Source organism: Phyllopteryx taeniolatus, chromosome 11 (assembly GCF_024500385.1).
Source record: "Phyllopteryx taeniolatus isolate TA_2022b chromosome 11, UOR_Ptae_1.2, whole genome shotgun sequence".
Classification (NCBI taxonomy): Eukaryota; Metazoa; Chordata; class Actinopteri; order Syngnathiformes; family Syngnathidae; genus Phyllopteryx; species Phyllopteryx taeniolatus.
Window position 1 is genome coordinate 11,482,362 of NC_084512.1, and position 27,733 is coordinate 11,510,094.

The following is a 27,733-nucleotide window of genomic DNA, read 5'->3' on the forward strand; positions in this document are numbered from 1 at the left end:
TACAGTGGAGGATCTGGGGATAGTTAATACCAGTTTCAGTCTGCTCGAGGAAGAGCATGTGACCCCAAGAAACACCATGGGCCGCTCGGCTAGCTCTGTGTCGACCTGCCTGAGGGCTCTAACGAAGAAACCACTGCAGCATCTGTCTTCTCTGCCGCTTCAGCCTCGAGCAAGACTGGCAAACCCTTCTACCAGCTGGGAAGAGCATGAAGAAGAAGAGGATCACTTTCTGTTTGGAAGTGGCAATGACAGCACCCCCACTTCTGGGAGCCTCTTGGCGCACTGTGAGATCAATCTGATTCCACCTACTCCATCTGATGTTATTGAGGATGATCAGTTCTTTGACGAGAATTCAGAAGAGAGTGACAGTAGCTTTGCTGACTATGAGGAAAATGTGGAGACAAAAGAGGCAACGCTGGGATTGAGACTGACTGAGAGTGAGATGATTCTTGACAAAGCACTGGATTCTGAGGCGGACAAATGCGATCAGTTGGCAGAAGAGAGGGAGATGATAAAAGACAAAGATGGGGATGAGCAAAAATCAAAGGCCATGTTGTCTCGTTTTTATCAGGTGGATCCTCTCCCTGTGCTCCCCCAGAAATGTGAGTTTTCAATCTGTTAACAACTCCAGCGATGTCTTTGGGCGTAGAGCAATTATTATTTTAGCTTACAGTGAGGAAGTACTGCAACTATTAGCCAAAACTTGGCACGTATTAAGAACTTAAATGATAGCATCTTATATACAGAGAATCATAACAGAATGTTCCTCAATAAGCTACCATTGATTTTTACACATATTGTAAGTCCGCATGGGTGGTTTATTGTTGCACCTGCATATTCAGATTGTCATGTTTCAATGAAGTGCTGTACAGTATTATCAATGTACTGTAGCTTGACAGTTGACACTTGATGATTCATGTTAAGCATTTTGGTTCTTTGCAGAACTGGGCGAGGTCTTTCAACAACTACACACTAATTACACCTCCACAGCAGAGGTTATGTTTGTTGGTATGCAAGATTACGCAAAAACCACTTCCACCAAACATTGCAAAGTAGTAAGGCAAAGGAAGAATCCATTCAACTTTGGTGCAGATCCAGATAAAGTAGTGTTTTGTTAACATGGTCTTTGAGTTTCTCAGTGAATAATGCATGTAATGAATTTTACTGTCAGGCATATAGAGGAGTGGTATTTGCATGTCTGCGCTCTCCCTTTGGGGCAAATAAATAAATAGAAAATAGAAATATTACAACAGCAGCAGACTATGCTTCTTTGTTCAAGCAGAGCAGATGTCATGCAGCAGATGGTGGAAGGCTGAAGTTACAACCATTAGAGACGTGACTTGAAGATTGTCTCTGAAGAACATAACCAATAAAAATATTAGTGATAGTAGCTGTGGATATCACTTGAAGCAAGCTCAAATTTCTGTAATCTTTCTGTGTTTCAGGCAACACTGGAATCAAACCTTTGCCTTTCACTGAGCTCAACTTGGGTGAGTTTTTCTTCAGACACATGTACTCGTATTTGTATTCAAATTTAAAAGGTCTGTTTCCATTTGGAACTAGAGAGGCGAGGTAAACGGCACCAGATGATGGTCGACATCATCCAGCTGTTGAGCTCCGTTCCCCATTCAGATGAAATTGCAGTCATTATGAGACATCGCTACAGTGCCTCGAACACCTCCTTTGGGACTTGCAGAAGTTCCCCTTTGTTTGAATCCCATTTTAGCTATTGTGCACATAGTCCCAGTGCTTGGCTGAACCGATGGTTCCCAGGTTTTGAGTTCCTGTGACTCAGCATGCTCTCCTCCCTCAGTTGTCACTCAATAAGCGCTTTCTTTTCTCTCAAATCAGCCGAGGGCAATAATACTGAAAGAAAGCCATCACATACCTCCACTAAATGTGATTCTCCAGAATCAGGATCTGAATTAGTTTATTGCATTGCATTGTACTGCAGTGAAATGTAAGTAATTCCAGAAAATGTAATGTTATTAAAAACATCAATTTACACATCGATCATGCAACCATACCAAAAAGCAAATATTTAGATAAGAATAATTACAATAGAAAAGAAGAACGTATGATAGATCAAATGCCATAATGCAGATAGTGAAGCTACGCTACACGTTTGAGAATATTTTTTATTCAATTGATAATAGGTCTAGCTCATTAAAATAAAATAACATTTTAAAAAAGCCCAGAGGTGAGTGCTCCATAAGATTGTGCAAATGATAAACTTGCACAGAATCACTTTCCACAGAACAGAACAAATCTAATTTTGGTGCAGATCCACATAAAAGTGGGGATCCAAGATTTTCCCAGGATTTTTCCATTATTTCCCATGCTATAGGTAATACATTTACGTGCACATGAACAAACAAACAAACAAATAAATAAATAAATAAAAGGAGGAGGTAGGTTTCAAAAATCAATATTCAATTCAAATTCAAAATTACAATTGCTCATACATTGCTGGGTGTGCTGTATATTGAGGACTTTCCTGTCAGTATTCTATATATGCTGTCATGTACATCATACAGTATGTCATCACCATATACTTGTTTGTCTGAAGGATAATAAAACTGCTTCAATGATTTGCATGAAACCATTTGCATTGCAACATGAAATTCCCAAGGTATGATCTTCAGTATATGTAGGAGTTCAGTATGTACAATCTGCCATTTGAGGGTTTCTATATTTCTATTTCTATATTTTTAGTGGCCACTCAAGAAGCATAATGTTTATGTATATGTATTAAGTGTATTAAAATTTGCAATTTTTGATTTTTATAAAGTTATTTGGATCATATATTATTACAATATATTCTGCATCATATAATATTATCAGCAGAGCTAATTTATTCTACCAGACATTTTTAGAACCGTTAAAATTCATTCATTCATCTTCCGTTCCGCTTACCCTCACTAGGGTCGTGGGCGTGCTGGAGCCTATCCCATCTATCTTCGGGCGAGAGGCGGGGTACACCCTGAACCGGTCGCCAGCCAATCGCAGAACCGTGAAAATAAAAATGCCAAAACTGGCATGCAGTGACATGTTTGATAAAGAAAGGCACTGACTTTTGCTGAAAAGCTTATATTATCGCTAAATCTCATGATAAAACAAAAGGTATCCTTTAAAACTTCACATTGATAGCAATAAACAATATTTGTAGCTTAAAGGTCAGATAACAAAGATGGTATGGGGTCAGTTAAAATTCATATTTGCATTGTTTATATGTTATGTAATACATGCACGTAACTTCCAGCAAGTTTTCAACCATAGTTTAGCTAAAAATTTGGTTTTTATAACGTATACTGAGCCCTCCCCGAACATACCTGAAGCTCAAGACACTGGGGTGTGGTTATTCTATCCACCACAAGGGCTACCAGAAGTGACGTTGCAAATGACAAACACAGCGCGCTACACACTATATGCAATGGCGAGGAACGTGTTGGAATATGGGGAGGACGACCGCAGTGGGACGCAAGGAACGGGCAGAAAAGGAGGAAGCAGGCCTGAGGAGTGACAGGGGGGCTCCACCACCCCCACCAGCAGGCAGAGCAGGGGACCCAGGCGGGCGCCAGCTGGGAACCGCTACAGCATCCACGGAACATGGGGGAGTCACCATCACACCACCAATACTCCCCAGTGGTTTCCCTCCACCCCCGAGATCAGGAAGAAGTGAAAAAAGTCCTGCCCTCACAGATGCCAGAACCGCAAAGACAGGGACAAGAGAAGAAGATCCCCACTTCATGCATGTGTCCTCTCACCATGCAAACCGATTTAAAATGTGTAAAAAAATAAAAATAATAAATAAAAATAAATAAATATAATAATAACAAAACAACAACAACCGCAACAACGAAGAATACAGAATTCCATTGTTTACTTTCAAAAAGCACCCTACCCAGGAAAAGGAATCAAGAGTCTAGATATAGCATGTTGAGGAAAGTTGACCAGCTATTTAATTGATTTTTTCGTTCTGATGATATTTTTTCTAACGCAGTATATTCTATGATGACATTTAGCCACTGATTGATGTTAATAGCTTGTTGGTTTTTCCAGTTTAATAGAATTGTTTTCTTAGCCGTAGCTACCGCAACAAGTAATGATTGTGAATATTTATTAGGGAGGTCGATTATGCTTAAGTTGCCAAGTATGCACAATCTTGGAAAAAGTGGAATCCTGCACCTCAAAATAGCCGAGAGTTTTTGTATAACCGAAGACCAAAAGCATCGAATTGGTGTACATTCCCATATAGAAAATATGAAATAGGAAAATAGGTGTCTGGGTTGTTTTTGGTGCATTGCACGCATATATTAGTTGGAGAGAAGCCCATTTTATGCATAGTGTACTGAGTAAAGTGTGTTCTATGGAGCACTATATATTGTATAAACTAGATTTGTGTTTTTTGTCATTCTAAACGTGTAGTTACAAATCTGTATCCAGTAGCTACGGTCAGCAGATATGGAAAGGTCTTCTTCCCATTTGGTGATTGGTAAGTGCATGGATTTAGTACATGAAATTAATTTATAAAATTTTGAGAGATTTATTTTACTTTGCGGGAGAAGCTTCACTATTTGCTTGACAAACTCCGGCAGTTCGAGGGTGCTCATCCCATTCCTTCCTCACGAAAGAATCAAAATCAGGGTCCTTCAATAGGGACGTGTTGAAGCGCCATGTTGGTGGAGGTCCCAAATTTTTAGATTGAGAGAAACCCGTGCGTGGTCGCTGATGATGATTGGATCTATTTTGGAAGTAATTCTTTGAGCTGCCCTATTGTTTGAAAGACAGAAATCTATTCTTGAGAAAGAGCGGTGAACTGACGAGAAAAATGTGTATTCTCTTTTTGTACGATTTTTCAGCCTCTATATGTCAACGAGACCAAAGTCATCCATATACTGCTCTCGTATATTGGAGCATTGTGGCTGATTGCTATTTTTGAGATTTGAGCGATCTATTAGGGGATTTAGCGTAAGGTTAAAATCACCTCCCATGATAATTGTAGAATTGGCTGACAAGTTTAACAAGTGTGAAAAGAGCATGTGAAAAAAGGCTGGATCATCTTTATTTGGAGCGTATACATTGACAATTGTGTAAAGCTTGTTAAATACTGTAGCCTGTATATATTGGCCTTCTGGATCTGCTACTGTACTATTTATTGTAAAAAGTAGTCTTTTATGGACTAGTATTGAGCCTCCTCTTTGTCTACAGTTATAAAGGCCGAGATAACCTGAGTGAAATTAGAGTCAATGAGGCAATTTTCTTCTGACTTAGTAAAGTGCGTTTCTTGTGATAGGAGGAGGTCTGTTTTATGTTCAGTGGTATAATCCATAATCTTAATTCTCTTTGCCTGTGATCGAATGCCATTGACATTTCAAGACAAGAATGTTAAGTGTGACATATAATAGGTGTGTGTATCATAATTTTAAATAGATTTGGTATTATACATTCTTTGTTGTTGTTTTTTTGACAGTTTTCTGGAGATTTTTTGGTATTGTGTTGACGAATGTTATTTAGAGAGGGTGATAGAGATGCTATATTTAAGTACTGCAAAGCCAGAGTACATAGAAGGGTAACAAACAAACACTGAACATAGGAAACAAACAGTGACAAGGGGATAATATGGTATGTGGTGGTGGTTTGTGGTGCGCAAGAAGAGTTTTGAGCGACTTGTTTGTTTAGTGTGTGTGGAAACAAGTAGAGCAGGAAAGCAGAGAGATAGGAGTGAGGATTCATGCTGGTGGCATGCGTGATTCCGTTTTTGTTTATCTAAGCAAAAGTGGTAAGAATGAAACAAAATAACAAAATACAATACACTTTTACAATTCATAAGGACAACAGATCAAAAGAAGTACCGTATTTTCACGACCATAGGGCGCACCGTATTAAAAGGCGGAGTCTCAGTTACGGGGTCTATTTATGTATTTAACACATACATAAGGCGCACCGTATTATTGGGCGCAGGCATGGTAAAACATACGCTAGCTTAAAACATACGGTAGCATGCATGCACGCATGCTAGCGTATGTTTTTAAAAAGGCAGCGGGAGCAAAACTGAGTTCGGTTGTACTTTAGTGAAGTATTTAACAATGTACTCATGTTATTTTTTGATCATTCCTCATCCACAAATCCATCAAAGTACTCATGTTCTGTATCGGAAATGAACATCTGGGCAAGTTCTCAATCAAACACGCCAGATTCGAGTCAGTCTCGTTGCCGTGCACAATCCATTAACAAATTGTGGCGTAACTCGCCCGGCGCTGCCTCCTAGTCTTAGTAAAACTGTGTTCGCTATCTGTCATCCATGGTTTCCACGCCGCTCCCAACTTCCCTTTGAACACCCTGTTTACACGGATGTCCAGTAGTTCGTTAAGTCTCCCGGAACGATGGCAAGCCCCGAGTTATTCTTTTCTCATTAATCCATTGCTCGAGTTGGTCTTCCAACTCGGGCCACCTCGCCTTGTTTCCGCGTTTCGTTTTTCTTTTTTTTCCGCGGAAACTCAGCTTCGTCTTCTTGACTTGGCAAAGCTCGTTTTCCTGCTTCCTCCACCTGCGAACCATGGATTCATTGATCTTGAATTCTCTTGCGGCTGCTCGGGGGTCCTTAGCCAAACCGATGTTGTTTTGCACAATGCGCACCCCGGAAATGCTCCCAGTCAGTAAAGTGGTAAAAAAAAAAAACGGCGCTATAACCCTACTGGGGGCGTGGCTTTAGGGTCCTTCCCCTGTCCTCAGCCACGTCCGCGTTTCCTCTGCGTAAGCAGCGTGTCGACAGGAAATGCTAAAAAGAACAACAACAACAAAAATAGTCGAACGGAGCGCTCATCACACAACAACATTTATAGATGTTGGAACTTGGTGCACACATAAAGCGGGCCGCATTATAAGGCGCCCCGTCATTTTGGGAGAAAATTTAACACTTTTAAGTGCGCCTTATGGTCGTGAAAATACGGTACTTATCTAGAAGCGCCAGGCCGTGACGTTGCCATCACGAAACAGTTGGCCGTCGACATATAGCTTGTCGACAACTAACCACGCTCGTTTGCCTTTGTCGCGGTAATTCTTCATCAACGGGTACAACATTTTACACCTCTCGTTGATTTCCTTGGGGAACTGGTCGTTCATTCCAAACGAAGTTCCTTTGAGCTCCCAACCTTTGGATTTTACAAACACTTTTTGCTGAAAGTGTTCAAACTCTGCATTGATGGGACGTGGTCGGTTTCCTGGATGAGGGCCTCCCAATCGGTGGACACGGTGAAAAATAATCTTGTCGACTGTATCTTGCTGTATCTTGCGGACATCATAAACTTTTTAATCTGCTCCTTGGGGTCATACGGAGCATTTTCTGGAATGCCAGAGAAAATGAGATCGTCGCGCATGCTTCTTGATTGAATGTCCAACGTAGTTTCTTTCATGAATTTATATTCCAGTCTAAGAGTTTGTAGTTCTGCTGACGTTGACATCATGTTTGATCGAAGCGCAGTATTATCTAATCTTAGCTCGTTCACTTGTTGTGTGAGTTCCAAGCTCTTTCTGAGTTCGGCGATCTCCTGGCGAAGCAAATCAAGTGCAATTGACAATTTCGTGTCGATTGAAAGGAGGACACTCGTCTGTATCTCTGTCGAATCAAGTAAATCCTCAGTTGAAGTGGAAGAATCAGCTTTTTTTCTCTTCAGCGGCAGCTCAACTCGATGGCTCAGATCCTCCATGACAGACGAGCGGCGTTGATGTAGCTGCGCAGATGGCAAGTGGCTCTCTACAAGTCAGCGCTGCTAGCAGAGCTGGCGAGGGAAAAGAGAAAAGAACGAAGCGACCATCCGCCGTTGAAAAAGACTTGTGAAAAGAGAAATTTTATCTTGTAGTAGCTGTCTTCGGAAATCACGCAATCTCTCACTTTGTCATAGCATGCTCCCACCCGCCACAGCATGGACCTTATTAAAAAAAAAAAAAAAAAAAAACTTAAATTATCACATAACTATCTTTCTCTCAGCAAGCTCTCAAACACCGGCTTCGGTTGTGAGTCGTGAACATGCGTGAAGCGAGCTCAGCTACTGAACATCGTTCCGCGTCCCCTGACGTCCAGCCGGCGTGATTTTTCTGCATTTCACCGCGGTGGACAGCATCGCTGACACCAGCACCCACCAGCCGGGGTTTCTGCTCACTCACCTTACTGTTATTCTCATCTGATTAGTGGAAAGCGTCTGAGTGTCTTGAGAAGCGCTATATAAGTTTAATGTATTATTATTATTATTATTATTATTAAATAAATACATAATAAAAATAATCACATTAGAGACACAGAGGGAATGATATGTGTTCGTAAAAAACATTATTAATTTACATTTATTTTAAATATGTGTGCTTGTTTTCATGTGCTTGACTGACTCAAAAATGAGCCATTAGCTTAAAGCAGCTAGTGAAAGCTATCCCTGCGAGGATGTCAGGACTCTAAAATCTTTGTCCTCTGACATTTAAAGATTTTAAAATTACTACTACTAAATTGGGCCATCTGGGCATCACCCAGATAATTTAATCTATGTTCATGTTGAGTGCATTATGGACAGCAAAATGCTGTCACGGAGTGACAGCTGTATCAGGGACAAGTGCTCATGTGGTACGTATATCTTAGACACTATTCAAGGTGGCAGTATTTTATCACATGTTGATTAGTGGATGTTTGAAGAACACAATTTACTAGTATAAGTCGGCCTATTAAATTATTCATTTGGTTATCCAAGACCATGATTCTCCAAAGCATTGTGGTGGGACACATCACGGAATTACATTTTATGACGAAAACATTATTTCCAAGTTGTGTAGCAACCTCGAAAATAATTTGTATATTTTATTTTACAAGATATAAGGACCTGGGACACCTATGACCACTAAATATATATAAACCTTCATTTAAGGGTTGTATGGCTGACGGCGCTCAATGCGCCTGTGTGTATTGGCAAGCAAGGATGTAATATTGTTGCTAACCAGTTTCGCGTGTGAGAGTTCACTCAAGCTTTGACATGTCCTGATGGAGCCTGCTCAGGCTGGGAACAACGTCCATCTCTCCTCTGCTGTTAATTTCACCCTATAAGGCAACAACGCTGTCGCTGAACCTGCCCAAAGTGTTCTGTCCTCTTGTTTTATTTGGACTCAGAGAAGATACAGACTGTGTGAAGTCTGAGCATGACTGTGGAAGGGCTGTGGGTGTATAGCTACCTTCCATTAACAGTTTCTCCATCTTGAGATCATTCTGCAATCTTTGGTAAAAAGAAGTCATTGAGCAAGACAGGAATTTTCACAGAATTTTCAGCCAGTCTTGTCTGAGGTGACCCAAAAGAGGAGAGAAGACGTGTTGTTACATGTATCCTCGCTTTACTCTCTCGGGTGAGAGGCTGTAAGACTTGACATTTTGACCCTCCTTATAGACTCAGAGGCCAGCCAGGTGATGAAAAGAGTGCCAACTAACTTGCCCCCCTCCTCCTCTTCTTCCTGTCTCTCCTGGACCCAGACCAAATTCCTTCACTGACACACATAAACCCATTAACTGTCTTATCTGATACTAACTGCATCTGCACTCCTATCTACGTCAAACTAACCTTTCAAAAAACCTGAAATGGAAAACATGTGTTCCATTTATTATATGCCGTGCAAACAATTCAAAAGGCTACTGTTCTCAGAATTTTAAAAATTGGACTCTCACCTATCCAGTCAGAAAAATAACATTATAGGAATCATATACTGTCATATTATCTTAATTGTCAGAGTTTAGTTGCTCTGCAGCAACACTTTGGGGAAGGGAATTTTCCGTTCCAACATGACTGTTCAACAGTTCACAAAGCACGGTCCATAAAGGTATGATTGAAAAAAAAAATAGGTGTGAAAAGAGTTACCCCAAACCCATAAAACTCCTTTGAATGAACTACAACAGAGATTGTGAGCTAGAAGTCCATCAGTGAACTCTGACCTAACAAATCTTCTGGAGGAATGGATTGAACATCCCATAGACACACTTTCTTGATTTATTGCTAGTTGGGTCTAAATATGCATGCTAATGTAGCACTGGCAACTTTGGCAACTCTGCCTATATGCTGGCATGCATGACAGCGGTTCAAAAGCTGAAGCATGGTGCAACTTTAGAGGCATCATTTTCTGGAAAATTCATAACGTCATGTATTGTGACTTAATGCACAAGACTTTTTCATCTTTGGGAACACTGTATGTATTGTGAAATGCCACAAAAACCCTTTACAGGCATACAGTATTTGTCTGGAGAATTTAGGTTAAGCTACGTTCCTCTTCTTCTTTTCAGCTTTTCCCATTCGGGGTCACCCCAGCAAGTCATCCTTTTCCATAATAAGTCTTTATGCTTGGTTTAAATGTCATACTCTTGGTTGTTGTGATAGCAAACAAAAATGGCACTTGCTTGTTGACCATACAATATTTGGAAAATGAAGGAATGTAGAGTTCTCTGGGAAGGAATTTTAGTTGTCAAAAAAGTACATCAGCAAGTAGATGTTATTGTGTCTGACTTGTTGCCAAGCAACCCCGTCAAGCCAGCACCAATGAATTTTCTATAAGCAACTGTGGTGACCTGTAAAAAATGAAAAAAGATGCAAAACAGAAATAATAATATGGCATACAGACTGTTTTCCCATGCATTGATACTAAGGCCTGGTACACGCACAAAGATAATTGGGCTGCTTGCCCCTTCCTGACCTCAGACGACAAACGCCAGATCTTATTTGTTCATAAGATAACTAACCCTAACCCTACTATATAACTTATTCTCAATGCTAATTTTGTCAATGTGTACTTTTTCTTTTGTGTGCTTCTGCTGCAACACAAATTCCCCTTACTTGGACAATTAAGAGATTTTAATTCTGATATTAGATTATAAAGACTGAAACGGGTCGGGGCCGACAATCTTAATAATTAAACGTGTTCAATATTTCCAAACCAAAATCTTCATGTGTGTGGGGAAAGTCGACCTACTCCTGAGTCCTGACAACATGAATTGTTACGTGAAAAGGAATGCAGCCAATTCAAAAGCGACCTGACTGAGGAATCTAAAGGATAATTACACCAGCCATTAGCCTAATTTGAGAAGTCACCTCTACAGGACCTCGCTCAGGGGACTATAAAGTCCACTTTCACGCTGTCTCCAGGTTTTTTACTACGGTCTTTTCATGTTTTTAGTTTGTGACTTTTCTTTAAAAAAATGTCCCAAGACTGGCATCATTCCAACCTTTCATGTCTCCTCTTCCATGTGACTTCTTGTGTTTCCCAGTTGTTGCGAAGGTATGTGTCTTCTTCGTTTTTGATCATGTAAAATTTCTTCCTTGGAGGACTAGACTTTAGATCGGTGGTGGATCAGAATCTTTACGTGTGTGGTGTGCTGTCATGAGATTATAGGGGCACACCACACAGTACGATCAAAATGCCAGATTTTTCTTTTCTTTTTTAAAAATCTTTCTGTGTGGGGCCAGTAACAGATAAACGATCTCTTAAGATAAAAAAAACAAATTACCAGGCCTAATTGTTATCACACTAAACAGGATGCATTTATTAATGAACATGTTGTATTTCTACATAGGTGACTTGAGCAACAGCGATGTGAGCTGCTTTGACATGCTGAAGACTTTGGTTGGCCTGCCTGCTCTTAAGGCTCCCACAATGGATGCATTTACTCGGCAGAGGGTATGACGGCCAAGCAGTACATCTCTTTGCCCATAATGTCACATGTTCTCTGTACAGACACACACATGTATCGCTAATGCATTTAAAGGTATCCACAGAGTCTCTACACATTCCAAGGAAACATTTTCATTATCTGACTAAGGCTCTTATTGTGCTGACTACCCATCCATCCATCCATTTTCTGAGCCGCTTCTCCTCACTAGGGTTGCGGGCGTGCTGGAGCCTATCCCAGCTATCTTCGGACGAGAGGCGGGGTACACCCTGAACTGGTTGCCAGCCAATCGCAGGGCACATAGAAACAAACAACCATTCGCACACACAGTCATGCCTACGGGCAATTTAGAGTCTCCAATTAATGCATGTTTTTGGGATGTGGGAGGAAACCGGAGTGCCCGGAGAAAACCCACGCAGGCACGGGGAGAACATGCAAACTCCACACAGGCGGGGACGGGGATTGAACCCCGCACCTCAGAACAGTGAGGCTGACGCTCTAACCAGTCGCCGTAAATAGGGGGTGCGCGACCTCAGATATTTTAAAGTTGACACTAATGTGATGAAAGTCAAATCAACATCGACTAGACACTTATAATGTCATCGATATTTTTTCAGTACAGTCCTATAATAAAAAAAAAAAAACACAGGAGAGAATGCGTTGCAGAAATCTATATTCATGACAGTGGACCGCACATACACAGAATTTGTGCAGAACACACATTAGAACACAAGCACATTGATGTGGTCTTTTACTGAATGTATTTCTAGCCAGAGAAAAAAATCCTCTCTATCTGTTTGATTACGCTGGATTTTTGGTCTGTTCTGTCAATGTTGTAGAAGCCAATCACTCGCTCCTTCAGTTTAGGGGACACACAAACTGGGAGTGCCACTTTTCACGCGTTAACCCAGACCTCAGACCAGCAACAACAGCATGGGAAGAGGTCGCCACGGCAACGACGTACAACCGTTGGTGGGTCTTTTTATGGTTTTATTAAGGACATATTAATACATATGACACCATATATAATTGTGAAACTCTGTGTTCCTTTAGCATCTTGTGTTTCCAAATGTAAGGACCAGAATGGAAACTTCCCAGAGAAGGTACTGTGTACCATCAAAGCAGAGCCTTCAGGGTGGCATCAGCACACGACCCAGATCGACTTCAATTACAGATTTTGCTGTGTTTATATTTCCCAGATCACAAGAGCTGTCAAAGCAGTGGCTCTGAAAATAGTCTCAGGATTTTAGTCTTAGTGTCTAGGATTTGCAGAGTAAGATTGTCTGTATCCTTAGCAAGTTGTGTGTTGGCACAAATTTGAAACATTTCCCTGTAATTATAGAAAGGGACTGTAAATGGAATACGCTCCGCTAAAAAAACGATTGGATAATTATGATAATGATTATTATTAATATCCATCAATCCATTTCCACCAATCACATATAAACAAATAACCATTCGTGCTCACATTCACACCTACAGGCAATTTAGAGACTTCAATCAACCTACCGTGCATGTTTTTGGGATGTGGGAGGAAACTGGAGTACCCACGCAGTCACAGGGAGATTATGCAAACTACTACTACTTATTATTATTATTATTATTATTATTATTCATTCATTCATCTTCTGTTCCGCTTATCCTCACTAGGGTCGCGGGCGTGCTGGAGCCTATCCCAGCTATCTTCGGGCGAGAGGCGGGTACACCCTGAACTGGTCGCCAGCCAATCGCAGGGCACATACAAACAAACAACCATTCGCACTCACATTTACACCTACGGGCAATTTAGAGTCATCAATTAACCTAATGTGCATGTTTTTGGGATGTGGGAGGAAACCGGAGTGCCTGGAGAAAACCCACGCAGGCACGGGGAGAACATGTAAACTCCACACAGAACTGTGAGGCAGATGTGCCAACCAGTCGGTCACCGTGCCCTTTCATCAAGGGAAAGAAGTGGACCCCCAAAACAAACAATGACTTAAAGAGCCTGTGGTTACAGCAGTGATTTCCAACCTTTATGGAGCGAAGGCACATATTTTACAATTGGAAAATCTCAAGGCATACCAACAAACACAAATGTCTAAAAAAGTAGATACACAGTAATTAGTGAATGTACTTCCTGCCATCAAATAGAAGAGTATTTATTTGCCCTGTCTCACTATGCCTCACTGGCATAAATAGAGGAACAAAGATACATTATTTCTTGTAAATGAATACTTTTTTGAGCAGTTAAGTAAAATGTACTAATTTCCCATGGCACACCTGAAGATCGCTCATGGCACCCTAATGTGCCACGGTACACTGGTTGGGAATCACTGGGTTACAGCCTGGAAGAGCACCACAAATTAAGAATGCAAATGTTTGGTGAAGTCAGTGGTCAGAGGCTTAATAGAGTTATTGCAACAAAAGGATTTGCAACTACATATTTTGTCTGTTCTAGTGTAAATCTATCTGTTCTAATACTTATGATTACCTAAAAAAAATTTGGGTAAAAAATTATGCTGTTTTATACGTTTTCCATGAGATACAGATGCAAATACCTGGAAATAAATGGTGAGCCGTTGATCTTTTGTCTCATCATTCATCTTTTGATGTCAAACCCAAATGTTTTCAGTCTACAGAAAAAGGTCCTGATACATTTTGAGTGTACCGTTGATACATTTCTCTGTATTCATCAAACAACTACAGTTAATCCTATGAATTTGCAGAGCAGAAGAGGCATTGAGTGGAATGACACAATTATACAATCATTAGGCTATAATTGTGTTCGACATTATTCAATGATTGGAAAGCAAATTGGTCATGATTCGCAGGTATGAACGCTCTCCTCTTTGCCCTCCAGACTGTGAACAGGCCAGAAGCCAAATCACTCAGGCAGAGAAACACAAATGAGACGTGCCAGTGGTTCACTAGCATTGGATTGCAAAAATGTCTCCCTTTCATCCAAGGTAAGGCACATGTCTGCCACCCGCCCCCACCGCCTCGCCCTGTGGCTGTATAGCAAAGCCAGACATTTATCTGCACAACAGATGATATATTTTATCTAGTTATGTTAAATGACACCAAACAGGTGACATTATATAGATATTTTTTGTCTTTATCTTTCATTATTTAAAATTGTTCTCTTTTATATTCTTTGTATACGTGTAGACTAGCAAAGTAAGAATTTCATTGCTCAGTGCTACCATTGTGTTTTTAAAGTGTATATGACAATAAACATATTGACTTTTAAGTTTAATGCAAACAAACAATATAAAACGCCATAGACCGGCAAACGAATAGCATTTGTGTTCCGGTGTTATAAAACTTTAAAGGACCTATAGCGTCCAGATGGCCAATATTTCACTAATAAGTTTTGCTCAAGAAAATGAAACTGGCAGTAATTTCCAATAATATGAAACTGTTTTGGAGCAATGAGTAAATAACGAAGCCACCACATGACAAAAAGCCTTGAAAAGCAAACACCTGTGTCACATTATCTTCCCAAACTGTTGACAAAACAATGATAATATTAAAATAAAATTAGGAGAGTTTGAAGCTGGGTTACAATGGCATTTCATTAAAACTAATTGTATTAAAGTACATTAGATTGAATGCATTTCATCAGAATATGGATTAAAGTATCCAAATATTGGCATAATAAAATGGAGTAATAGCTCTCTGTCATGAGTATTATTAACACAAGAATGTTTGTCTTGCAGAGGCAAATTTGTGTGGAGCAGATATTGTGTCTATAGACGTCAGGATCCTGGACACTCTACACATCAACACACTCAAAGACAAGGAGCAGCTCCTGTCTGCTATTTATAATGAGTTGCACCCACCCAGCACTTTTGGTATGCTTCCAATGCACCTCGACAAACCTTTCAACACCTTTGAAGCGTATTGAAATGTTTATTTCCCGGTAGGATCCTTTGGCTATAATCACGTAGAAACATTCATGCCAATGATCAAATCTAAGTCCTCACCACAGGTGAACTGTCTGAGCATAAACCGACCATCCCTCAAGATCAGGTAGGCTACAGTCTGCCCTCATCAACACCAATGCATGGTTAACCTATTTCTGTGGGTTTTTTTCCCCAATCCCAGACATAATAAACAAAACTACACGGCACAGAGGAATTCACAGTTGATCGAGGTCACTATTAATGGTGAGTAATGTGGTGGCGGATGAAACTGAGATTTAGAGAGATTTAGGAAACTGTTGCAAACCCAAGAAAACCCCAATGTAGCACTGAGAAAAATTAGTTGGAAATTGTAGGCCTTTGACGCTTAATATATTTGCACGTATGATGACTTCTTTGGCATGGCAAATGTACAATAAATAAATAAATAAATAAGTAAATAAATAAATAGGTAAATAAATAAATAACATCCATCCATCCATTTCTAAGACCTGTGAGGCAAGTATACTATCATCTTGTTCACCGTGCTGCCTGGCTTCATAAACACTTATTAAAATGTACAGTCTCATGTATAGCATTTTGTCACAACTGCGTTTTTTAATTACTTTAGAAATAAAGTTGAGTTTATACTGTAAAGAGGTTCTGTGCGAGTATAGTAAGTGTGTGTGCGTGTGTGTGTGTGTGTGCGTGCATGTGTGTGTGTGAGTGCGTGCGTGCGTGTGTGTGAGGCACACAAATGGTGAGAAGTCCAAGGAAGTATGTCCATGAATAGATATTACGAAGAAAAAATATATTAAAACCCAAAATATGATTTAACTTTAATTAATAGGTTGTGTATTATTGTAAAAGTTCAAAAGATCATATTTTGTGGATATTTATGCAGACCTAGCTTTTCAAGAAAGAATGAAGCTACTTTAAATTCTCATATTCAAACCTGTATCATGTATCACGTTTCTTTCATACTAACTGTCCAGTTTAAATTTTAACTTTATTCAACATGCATTTTATAACTCCACCCATTTCAATTTGTAAATCAAAAATAAACATTGGTGGAATGCAATAGATTTGTATGTCTTTATTTCATTTGATAGTTAATTATTAGTGAGAATGAATTTATAATGTATGTGAGTAATCTGCTGTTTGAGACCTTAGCTTGAAGAAATTTTCCCGAACTTTAACGTTTAATTAAGGACCCTTGCCACCTTTAGGGACATGTAGTGACTCTTACCCTATCCCTATTTCTGACAGTGTACATACAATATTTTAGACTCGGATTTTATACCGTATATCATACAGAATCTTGACAGAATAGAAATCTGTAGTGAGCTGATGTGAAAAATGGAATTCTATTCAATGTTGTTGTATGAGTTGGGGGGACAATATTATTTAGTTGAATTATAATTACGAGAGGCAGCATGGTGATATAGTGGTTAGCACATCTGCTTCACAGTGAGGTTTGGGGTTCAGATCTCGGCTCCGGCCTTCCTATGTAGAGTTTGCATGCTCTCCCTGTGCTTGTGGGATTTCTCCAAGCACATTGGCTATTTCCCACATTCTGAAAATATGCATATTGTTATTTGAAATCATCCATAGGTGTTAATGTGAATGTGAATGGTTGTTTGCCATATATTTGCCCTGCGATTGGCTTGTGACCAGACCAGGGGGTACCCCACCTCTGCCAATTACATAAAGGTATTTTGCTAACATTAACCTTTCATGTGTTGTAGCGTCAGAGCAAATAGTTCACCTCAGAACCCCAACGGAAACAACGGTGGCCAAAATAATGGACTCGTGCCTGAGAATGATGGGAATGACAGAAGATAAAAGCTTTTTCTCACTGAAAGAGCAGAGAGGTACAAAAAAAAGAGTTCACATTGTAGTTTCATCACAACAGCATGAAGACGTCATGTGCGCATCTGCATTTATTTCCAGATTCCATGGCTGAGCTCTCCCAGGATCAGCAGATTGGGAGTCTGCTGACATCCCTGTCTGACAAGCAGCTGGAGCTGCATTTGTGTAAAAGGGTAAGGCTGTTATTATTATCATTATTTTATTTTTATTTTTTTACAAAATCAATCATAAAAAAAAAACAAAAAAAAAGAAAAAAACAAGAATGACTTTGCACTGTAGAACACCATTACCCAAAACAGCCCAGAGGCCAACAGTCCATCCATTTTCTGAGCCGCTTCTCCTCACTAGGGTCGCGGGCGTGCTGGAGCCTATCCCAGCTGTCATCTGGCAGGAGGCGGGGTACACCCCGAACTGGTTGCCAGCCAATCGCAGGGAACATAGAAACAAACAACCATTCGCACTCACAGTCATGCCTACGGGCAATTTTAGAGTCTCCAATTAATGCATGTTTTTGGGATGTGGGAGGAAACCGGAGTGCCCGGAGAAAACCCACGCAGGCACGGGGAGAACATGCAAACTCCACACAGGCGGGGACGGGGATTGAACCCCGCACCTCAGAACTGTGAGGCTGACCCTCTAACCAGTCGCCCAGAGGCCAACAGTTCCACTGGAATACAAAAGGAGGAGAGAATCAGGGAGCTGAAACTGCAGGTGGAGTCACTCCAAAATGTCATCCTCCAGGTTTGTGCCACTCTCTAAATTACCGTAATTTTTCGTGTATAATGCACATTCCCGCACCCAACCAAAAAATGTAAAAAAATCAATGGTGCACATTATACATAGGTATAGGGGAAAATGGGGGGAGGGGGCACTCCTCCCATTTTATGAATGTATGCCGCCATCTAGAGCTTATGAAATAGCGGTACACGTTCATTTCAATATGCCACCGCGACCTAGAGGTTATGAGAAATGTATACACTTTCATTCTAATATGCCAGCGCCACCTAGAGGCTATGAAAAAGGTGTAGCCTACACTTTCATTCCAATATGGCAAGGGTATGTATGACTGCATATGTACAGTTGTGCTCCTAAGTTTACATAACCTGGCAGAATTTGTGAAAGATTCTTTTGTTTTGTTTTTTAATGGCTGATGACTGAACAACAACCATCATTAATTTTTTTATGGTTATGTTTTGTTTGGCCGGCACGGTGAGAGACTGGTTAGCACATCTGCCTCACAGTTCTGGGGACCGGGGTTCAAATCCCGGCCCGACTGTGTGGAGTTTGCATGTTCTCCCCGTGCCTGGGTGGGTTTTCTCCGGGCACTCCGGTTTCCTCCCACATTCCTCCCGGCTGATTGAAGACTCTAAATTGCCCGTAGGTGTGAACGTGAGTGCGAATGGTTGTTTGTTTCTATGTGTGCCCTGCGATTGGCTGGCGACCGGTTCAGGGTTCAGAATTTGTGAAATATTGTTGTTGTTTTTTTAAATACGACTGATGGCTGAACAACAACCATCATTTATTTCTTTTTGGTTATGTTTTGTTTAAAGATAATGCTTTTCTGAAATACTTGACAGTTTCATTTGAATACCATTAAAATAAAATTAAATGTGTTTTGCCTGGTCCTTCATGTTTTCTTTAAAGAATTGTACCCATCTTACAAATTCTGCCCAGGTAATCAAACATATGAGCACAACTCTGTGTTTTCTCATTTACTAAATAAAAGTAGGGCTGTGAATTTCAAAGGAAGAGCAAGTAAATAAAAAGAAAGTATTACATGTTCAAATAAAGTGCTTAAATTCAGAATAATTATTTTTTTTTAAACTAACAAAATATAGATAATACTTCATGTTTTGATCATATGGGTAGAAGCAAAATCATGCATTGTAAAAATGCATTATACATAGGTAGAAGGGTTTTCCAGAATTTTGAGGTCAATTTTGGGGGTGCGTATTATACATGGGTGCGCATTATACACAAGAAATTACGGTAATTGTGTTTCAATTTAACTATAATCCTTGAAATGTACTGTGCAAACTGATTGACCTCTCTCGGCCTCAAGGTGCAAGAGCTCCACCTCGGCCTGGTAACATTCTGCTCGGAGTTGAAGAACACGGATGGAGATGGGAATTTGGAAATGCTCAGCTCAGCTGAGCTGGAGCACAAACTGGAATTACTCCAAAGAAGACTGAGCGACAAAAGGAAAAGTCTTCAGAGCCTCCGAGATAACATCAGCAACTCTGCCGCTCACAGGAAGAAGTAAAATGTCAAACACCTGGTTGTATTTTGTGGACATACATTTACTTGATTAGGTACATCTAATACAAGAGCCAATATGTAAGTGGTGTCAAACATTTCTGCCTCTACCAAGATAATGTTTGATTTTGATGGGCATTGTCAGAGAGGTATGAATCAAAGTGTTTCAAAGTTTGTGTTTATTATTTTTTTTTTTTAACCCGTCACATGTAATTAATATGATCACCACAATACTGGAAAGTTCACTCAATATTATGCAGCGCAGCTGGGAATTTCTGCATACTACACAAACGATAATGAAGATATTGTTAAATGAATACCAATTTGGTCGTGTCAATAAGAATTGAGCATTATTATCTTTTTAAAGGTAACATTTTGGATTAAACTCTCGTGAGTTGATCTCAGATCAATTTAGCCAGTGAAGGTATATAAAATTAACATATACCTGTAGTTCCCAATCTCCAAATTGAAATGATACTCAGCTAGACACAATAGTAGCATGACACAAATACTAAAACAATACCAACAAAACTTGTCTCATAGCTTCCACTAAATCCACTGTATAGGATGCCTCACACAATTTAGCCTTGTGATGTATACTCGCATGAGTGGATTGTAAAGGAACTTTACAGTTTGTCTTTCCATCCAGACAGCTGGATGTTCATCTTTTGGAGAAGATTAAGCTCAACTGCCAGGTCTTTAAAGAGGAAATCTCCATGGTACATCTTAATCGACAGGTGGCACGTCTCCAAAATGTTCTGCAGGACACTTATATTAAGGTACTTTATACTTAAATTGTGTTGAATAACTTCGGGCACTTGCATGGACTGGCATAATGTTGGCATTAAAACAAGTTTTGTGGAAAGCTTGGGAAACACAGCCCATTGGTATGTGGGAAAACTGTTTAGTGTGGGAATAATAATGTTTTGACAACTAAAAATATACTGAGATTGATATGCAAAATCAGTTCACAGTACCTTTTTACCTCCACCAAGCATGAAAAGCAAAGCAGCAAGTTTTTTTATTGTCTTGCAGAATTATGTGAAGGGGTTCTCACATAATAACAAGTTTTAATTCATTTTTACATTTTTGCCATTTTGAGTGTCTGATATTTCCTCCCATGGCCAGAATGAAAAAGGGACAGTCCTGTCCACCTATTCACTTTTTTTCTAGATTCCGACACACATTGAATATGAAGTTTTGGTCACTATGCCATCAATGGAGCCCTCCAAAGTGTCCAGAATTAATAATGGCGTTCATTTGTAGCTTCTTACGTCATTCTCCATGGAACAGAAAGTAGACTGCTAACTAACAAACAGATAGACGAACAAACACAAGTAAAACTATGTACTCAGTTGAAGTCCATTCTTGTTTAACACAGTGAAGGTCTTGTATTGTCTTTTATGTAACAATAGATCTGAGACATGGAATGTATAAATAACTTGCTGGTGTCATCATCTTTGATCCTATCGCGACCGTTTTCCTGAGGGACAACACAATGCCACATTAACTTCCCTCTGCTGTTGATTAAAGCTGTGCAGGGTGTCCCCTTTTGAGTATGGGCACACAAGCCAGCGACTTCTAGTTGGTCATGCACTTTGTCTGAGAAAATGTTGTTTTACCACTGACATCCGAGAGCCTGTGACCATACTAACAATGGAATGTGCGCGACAAAAGGCACTGGGAGAGCGCAATGGAGAAATGGGCCAGGATGTGTAAAATTATCTCCATCTATCCCCGGAGGACCCCACTTCTTTTTTAATGCGGGCCTTTTATCCCCCTGCAGAAGGCCTAACGAGGTGCCATGAAAGGACACACGCGGCTTCAGCTTTGAATGGTGCCCCGTGTCACGTTGCTGCCCCAGGGCCACGCTGTTTTAGGTGCCGAGCTTGTGGGAAAAGCAGCAGCGTTAATGTTTATCATATGACCTAATCAGAGTTAACACACAGGTCAGCACTGAGGAGCAGCCTGGGAACTGATGGAGCCACTGCTCTAATAAGGAGCAGACCGCCCTGTATTTGGCCTCGTAGGCTGCCCCGCATTGCAGACAATAAGGAAATATTTCATCATTGGCCGTCTAATCTCCAAGGATCTCTTCCAACTGGCGAACATCAATAAAGAAGCCGAGAGGGAAGGGAAAGAGAAACAGAGGGAAGACTGCGAAGGGCGGAGGGGAAGCACAACAAATAGCGGAAATGATTTTAAATAAGCCTCTTAGCTTGGATAAAAACTTCAGAGAGACTCTTAAAGAAAGGAAATTGAAAGAATAACGTATTTGCTTGCCTCTGCTCGCCCATAGTATGTGTTGTTTGAGAAGAACATATGTGTACTTGCATGTGCGTACCCCGTGGATTTCATTTACATAATGACAGTCAAATTTAAATATTGTGGAACCTCTGAAGTTGAATGCAAAAACCGCGGTAGAATTTGGAGTTCTACCAGGAAACGTATGCCTTGAAAGTCAAACAAAATGTTCTGCAAATCTTGTGACACTTCAGTTAATTGAGCAACTAAAGGATTTAAAAAAAGTTTGTTTTGCTTTTTTTCCCGGACAAGACAAAAAGTGTCATGATAAGAAAAGAACCAGAAATGTCACTTACTGTGACACAGAAGATTGTACAGGCTTCCAAGCACATGAGCTTGAAAAGTCTGCCTTGAAAATTCATTTTTAATCTTGTCCGACATTTGTCCTCCTCCGTCGCATCGCAAGACCGTTTAGCTCAACCAATCAGAGGATGGAAAACTAGAGATGTCACTCAAAGCCTGCGCAAACTCCAAGAGTGGAGAATCTGAAATCTGATTGGTTAAAAAACAACAACAATTCCTCATAGTGCGTATGTGTCATGATCCAGCACTCATGAGTCTGAAAGCCCTTGGCAGATTACATTGACATTGCAACACACAGAAGCTGAAATGTGATTGAACAAATAAAAATCCAACAATACACACTACTGGAAGTTAGGCAGCCAAGAGAATGGCTATAAAAAGAAGATAATAGACTGTTGACAAGAAATGATTACAGTTGAAGTTGTAAATGTATGTCAGTGCTTCTGATGGCAGAGAAGGCGTTGCAGGCCCTGACTTCACACCGCCGCCTCTTAGGCTGCCTGCCGATCCGAAACACAAGTTCGACAATACTTGTAAAATGCCACTAGCTGTTAGTCTGCAAACACCTTCTTGTTCCCTATCCATCAGGTGTCTGCCAGGCATCACCAAAGGGTGAGTAGTTTTAGTTTAGATGAGCTTTTATCATATAATAATGAACTTTCACTTGTCATTATTTTATATCGCAAACATTGTTTTGAAATAAGAACATATTTTCGAATTATGTTTGACTTTCCAGATCCCACTGTATACTTTAAACCGTGTCTATGGTCAATGCCCTGTTGCTTTTTTACCCAGTTGGAGTCTGTCTGAGCTGCATGGTGAACATCACCTAACATCTGTTATCATTGTTGTCTGGCCTGCTAAGAGATTGATTTGTTGCACTGGATCAAACGAAATCCTTTCACTGTACATGGCAGAGGGAATATGTTATATTTAATTAAGTAGTAGTATAGTTTTTTTTAAAGGTCGATTTGGCTAATCAAGTTGTCCTCATTTTTTTACAGGTCTATTTAGCTCACCATTTCCCTTTGGTGATTGCCTTTAGTAATATTTCAATCCCTTATTTCATCTTGAGTCTATGTGGCCTGTGGCTGCTCTCGCTGGGTTAGGGCTTGATCAAATTACGCACATAAACATGAGAAAAATCCCTCCATCTTTGGGCATAGCTCCAACATTGAGGGCAACTAAAAGAAAATGATGCGCATTAGTGTGTACTTTTCAAGGCGCTTCTGAGGCATTTCTATGGATATATCCTGTCTGGCTCGCTTGTCTGAGGCAAGCGAAGCTTTTGTTTTGACCCCTGACCTCGGCGAAGCGACATCAATTGCTGTAAAACATTTCACACGCCTAGCAGAGAAAGGGTGGGGGTAGGACGCCAAGACGCTGGATAAGGGAACTGAGGAATTCAGCGGTCAGACTCACAAGTTATTTCTGATCCCCACAAGCTACTTGTGGTGTGATGTCCTCAAACGCTAATCATCACGTCTTGGTGGTCTGCAAGCTTCGACGCACACTCAGCCTTATCTTCCGGGGACCTCGCCACAGCGGTATCTGTAATAGAGTTGCGTAGCTGAGGGAATTACATATATGAGAGACATAAACTTTTTTAATGATGTTTACATGTGATGATGTGATTTAAAGTTTGTGCAGTGTTTTTGCGTACGCATTTATTTTTGTAAGTTGTTTTGTAACCGTAATGTGTGTCCCATTGTCGGGCTAAATAAAGACGTACACACACTTTATAGTCCATTCAAAGGCATAAAATAAAAAAATAAAAGCAAATAATGACACTGTATTACCTTACCTTTTATTCGTTGAAGTACAAAGACAGTTTTACTGGACCTTTGAATACTACAAAATTCAAAATGAAAATATAATTGACCAATTTTATGAGATAAACTTGCACAATCCAATACGAGAGCAGTATCAGTGTTATTATGGTTGTTGCTTGTTATTTGTTGTGGGCGGCACATCTCAGTGGGTTAACCACATCGGGAATTTATAGATACTGTATACTGTATATACATCACTTGGGTTGTATTGCACCTGATATTGTTTGTCTGTCATTGTATTTATACATGTGCGTTCATGTTTACAATGTGCAGTGACAGTCTTTTCTGCATTCAGGAGAAAGCCCCGAGAAAAAATATGACCGTCGGTAGCTTGAGCCAGCTGGTGTCACCACAGACTCCCGCCATGCTGCTGGCCTTCCAGGAGCGGAGCGGACCGGACGGCCGCTATGGCTTTACGTGTCGTTACGCAGAAGGCAGTGGCCTAGTGGTGGTCAAGGTGGACAACTCACAACTATGTGTGGATGACAGGTATCATATATGCACTGCTGTCAAAGAACACCCGACAACTGCAAAACGATCACAGCATGCCGTTCTTGCCAGACAATATCTCGTCAACAACAAGGGAAGTCAAAATAAATTTAAATTTCCAACCAAAAACTAAATTTCATTCAAATGCCTTCTTTAACGTAAGCAATACTGTTTGAGAGTTTGAAGATGAATTGAAATAGTGGTCGGTAGTGGCATAACATGCTTAAGTGAGCAAACATGGCGTGTGGAACCACATGACATCGTAACACTGAAATTCTGGATGTTAATATTACTTTATGACTATTTGGTAAAATGTGTTCTTCCTTTTTGAAATGTTGTCCCCGCCCCACACCAACATTTTGCACGCCAGGCTGCAGCCCACACCAAAAATCGCCACTGGGAGAGAATGCGCATTTGCTGGATTGTACTGTCTCGTCTTCAACTTGTCCAATTACAATTTACAACTAGTGGATGCCTTTAATATACAATATGACAATATCCACTTCAAGTTACAGTAGAATAAGTGGAGAGCTGCAACATCGAACCCTATCTGGGTCCTCTATGACGGGCATACGTGGCTTAAAATGTGGCCTTTGCCTAACATGTTCAAAGACGTCTTTGGACAAGTCAGCATGACAGTGTGGAGACAGAAGCGCAGATGCCGCACAGTCAGCACAGCGGCATCTTGCCAAAAGACATTTCCCATGTCACCACTTGCTTCTGCGTAGATATGAAAATGAATAGGGGGATTTTGTGGAGTGAATCATGAACTTAATCATTTTAGACTGACACTACCTATCTCTGAAATTTTCTCTGTAGACTTGTAGAGGTGAACGGCTCATCAGTGGTCAACTGGACAGAAGAAGAACTGAGTGACCTTCTTCTCCAGATAACCAGCGCTCAGATTATTGTGCTTCGCCAGCCCCCTGCGACACTCACCTCACATCAAGCCCCACTTATCCTGCAGCACATGGTCACCCCTAATCCCCTGCAAGCAGAGAGAGACGTGATCGTCATGGAAACGCCGTCACTGCGCAGGCTAATGGCCATCTGATTAAAATGGGGGTGTTTCATGGGACTAAAAAAAACAAAAACAAATCGAGAGACTAAGGAAGTGAAAACTCATGAAAATGGTTGAAAGATTTTCAGAGTTAATCTCGATATTTTTTTTATTTATTCAAATTTTTTTTTCTGTAGTGGTACTAACATTAATTGTTGATTGTCGTCACAACCTTAAGGTCTCGTGGTAATGTTTCAGATCTCAGTATATTTTCCATCTAATTTGTTCCCACTTTAAAAGTTGTATGACTACTATACGTAAAGAACACATACTTTAACCTTGTGTTAGTGTTCTATCTCTATAGGTGGTTTACGTCACTCACATTGATTACATTCCACTTCACCAAAACCAATACTGCTGTCAATTTCTGTACAGTACTCGTAAAAATACACCAATGCTACTATATCAGCCTGACGTATACTGTAGCTTGGTGATACCACACTTTTAGCCGATTGCAAATTATGCTCTGCACGCACTGAGTTTCAGGTCCGCTCCATTTGCTCCGCCCCGGCAAAGCGAGCAAAGCCCTCCAGCCCACACCGCCCACACCGCCCCCCCCCCCCCCCCGTCACAATGACAATGGAAAATAAAGTTTCACTTCAGTTGTCCTGCCAAAGTTTTATTTTATAACTTGTGATATTCTCAAGAAACGGTCTTGTATTTCTTTTTACTCACTTCACTTTATTTTGCAGTTAACACACAGCAACATGACATCATTACTACTTGTTTATATCCACCAGACTCTTCTTGGCCTCTTATTACTTCTTGTCTTTTGTCTACGCACTCCTGTTACAAAGTGCACTCTATTGTTCAGGCTGAAACACCACATAACTTAAATTCCTTGTGTTACAGGCTACTTTTAAGTGAAACCTGTTGCTAGAGAAACATGTAGTTGGATGTTAAAAAGTCTGCAATTACAAGTTGTTTCTTTAAAAAGTGTTACAATTGAGCCAAACTTCTGCCATGTTCAAGGCAGGTTCGTTTCATGTTTTTGAACAAGAGTTTAAAAATATTTTCAGCACAATTGCAAAATGTAATGGGATGATAAAGTATCACTACTCGGTATCACCAAGTACTCAAATATCAATACTTGTACTTGTCAATCTCAATCAAGTCTCAATCACTGCATCCCTAATAGTCACACGAACATGCATTGACTATTCCTTTGGCTCTCATTTTACAAATTTATGACATGTGTGAGAGCTGTAAATTAAAGATAAAAGAATACAAATCCTTAGCTTACGAGATTTGTGAGGAGCATGCTTGTCGAACATCTGTCAGAGTATATTCCTTAGGGTGAAACAATGAATGCGTGATGCCGCTCAGGGGAACTCCTGGAAGTGTCAGAAAACGTAATGTGCATAGTTGCATACATGCCTGAATGTTGTGCATCTTGTATTATTTTTGCAGATCACACACATACAGCTTTCTTTGGAACTTGAGTCCCGTTCGGCCTTTTGTATGTTGTAATGCAAACCACCGGGGCTGTGGGAATAAACCCTTGGCTGCAGAAATGCCTCATTTCAGCCTTGTTCTCCCTCGTTAAGAGTCAGTCGATCGTGCAAGCTTGACAGTGCAAACAGTACCAGCCTCTGACCAAGGCTGCTGGGGGTCCAAAGAGCCACAAGACAAGAAACCAGTTTTGCTCATCAGTTGATGAGAAAGGTCACTAGGCATTCACCAATGTAATATAATTGGGCAATAAAAAGAAATGAAGCTGGATGTAATCCGGATGGGAGATGCTGGTTGCCAAAAACACTCACAAAGAGGGGGAAATATGTTGCTGGCAAATTGGAGCGACTTTGGCACATACATGGGAAAATAAAGTTGACCAGACCACAACTTGTAAACTGACACAGATAGACCATAATGTCATACCTCAGGAAGTGTTAAATCAGTTTGGTGAGAAGTTGTCCCAAACCACACAACACAATGCAATGTCAGGATGTAAAAAGTAGAAAGATTAACGGTTTGTGATCACCGTCAATCAATGCCTATTGTCAAAAAAAAATTCCACGCATCAGGAATGAGGCCTGTTCTTTTAGTC

The 27,733-nt window shown here is 40.4% G+C and overlaps 1 protein-coding gene across 1 annotated transcript; it reads left to right on the top strand.

Annotated features, from left to right (window-relative positions):
• Positions 1–27,484, top strand: LOC133485982 (uncharacterized). Its single transcript, XM_061790484.1, has 16 exons — positions 1–602; positions 1,446–1,490; positions 11,591–11,694; positions 12,526–12,658; positions 12,740–12,789; positions 14,529–14,634; positions 15,388–15,522; positions 15,595–15,700; positions 15,776–15,837; positions 17,319–17,444; positions 17,524–17,615; positions 17,968–18,183; positions 19,505–19,701; positions 20,348–20,477; positions 24,433–24,626; positions 25,446–27,484. Exons 1-16 carry the CDS (start codon positions 77–79, stop codon positions 25,678–25,680), a joined length of 2,457 nt encoding a protein of 818 aa, XP_061646468.1. The 5' UTR covers positions 1–76; the 3' UTR covers positions 25,681–27,484.
• The last annotated feature ends 249 nt before the right edge of the window (positions 27,485–27,733 follow it).

What these genes read in the sequence shown, in the direction of transcription:
- LOC133485982 (XM_061790484.1), top strand. Translation starts at nt 77, where the DNA reads ATGGGCCGCTCGGCTAGCTCTGTGTCGACCTGCCTGAGGGCTCTAACG. An exon ending in TTTCACTGAGCTCAACTTGG is followed by an intron (nt 1,491 to 11,590) that starts GTGAGTTTTTCT and finishes ATTTCTACATAG; the next exon opens with GTGACTTGAGCAACAGCGAT. An exon ending in ATGGAAACTTCCCAGAGAAG is followed by an intron (nt 12,790 to 14,528) that starts GTACTGTGTACC and finishes TTTGCCCTCCAG; the next exon opens with ACTGTGAACAGGCCAGAAGC.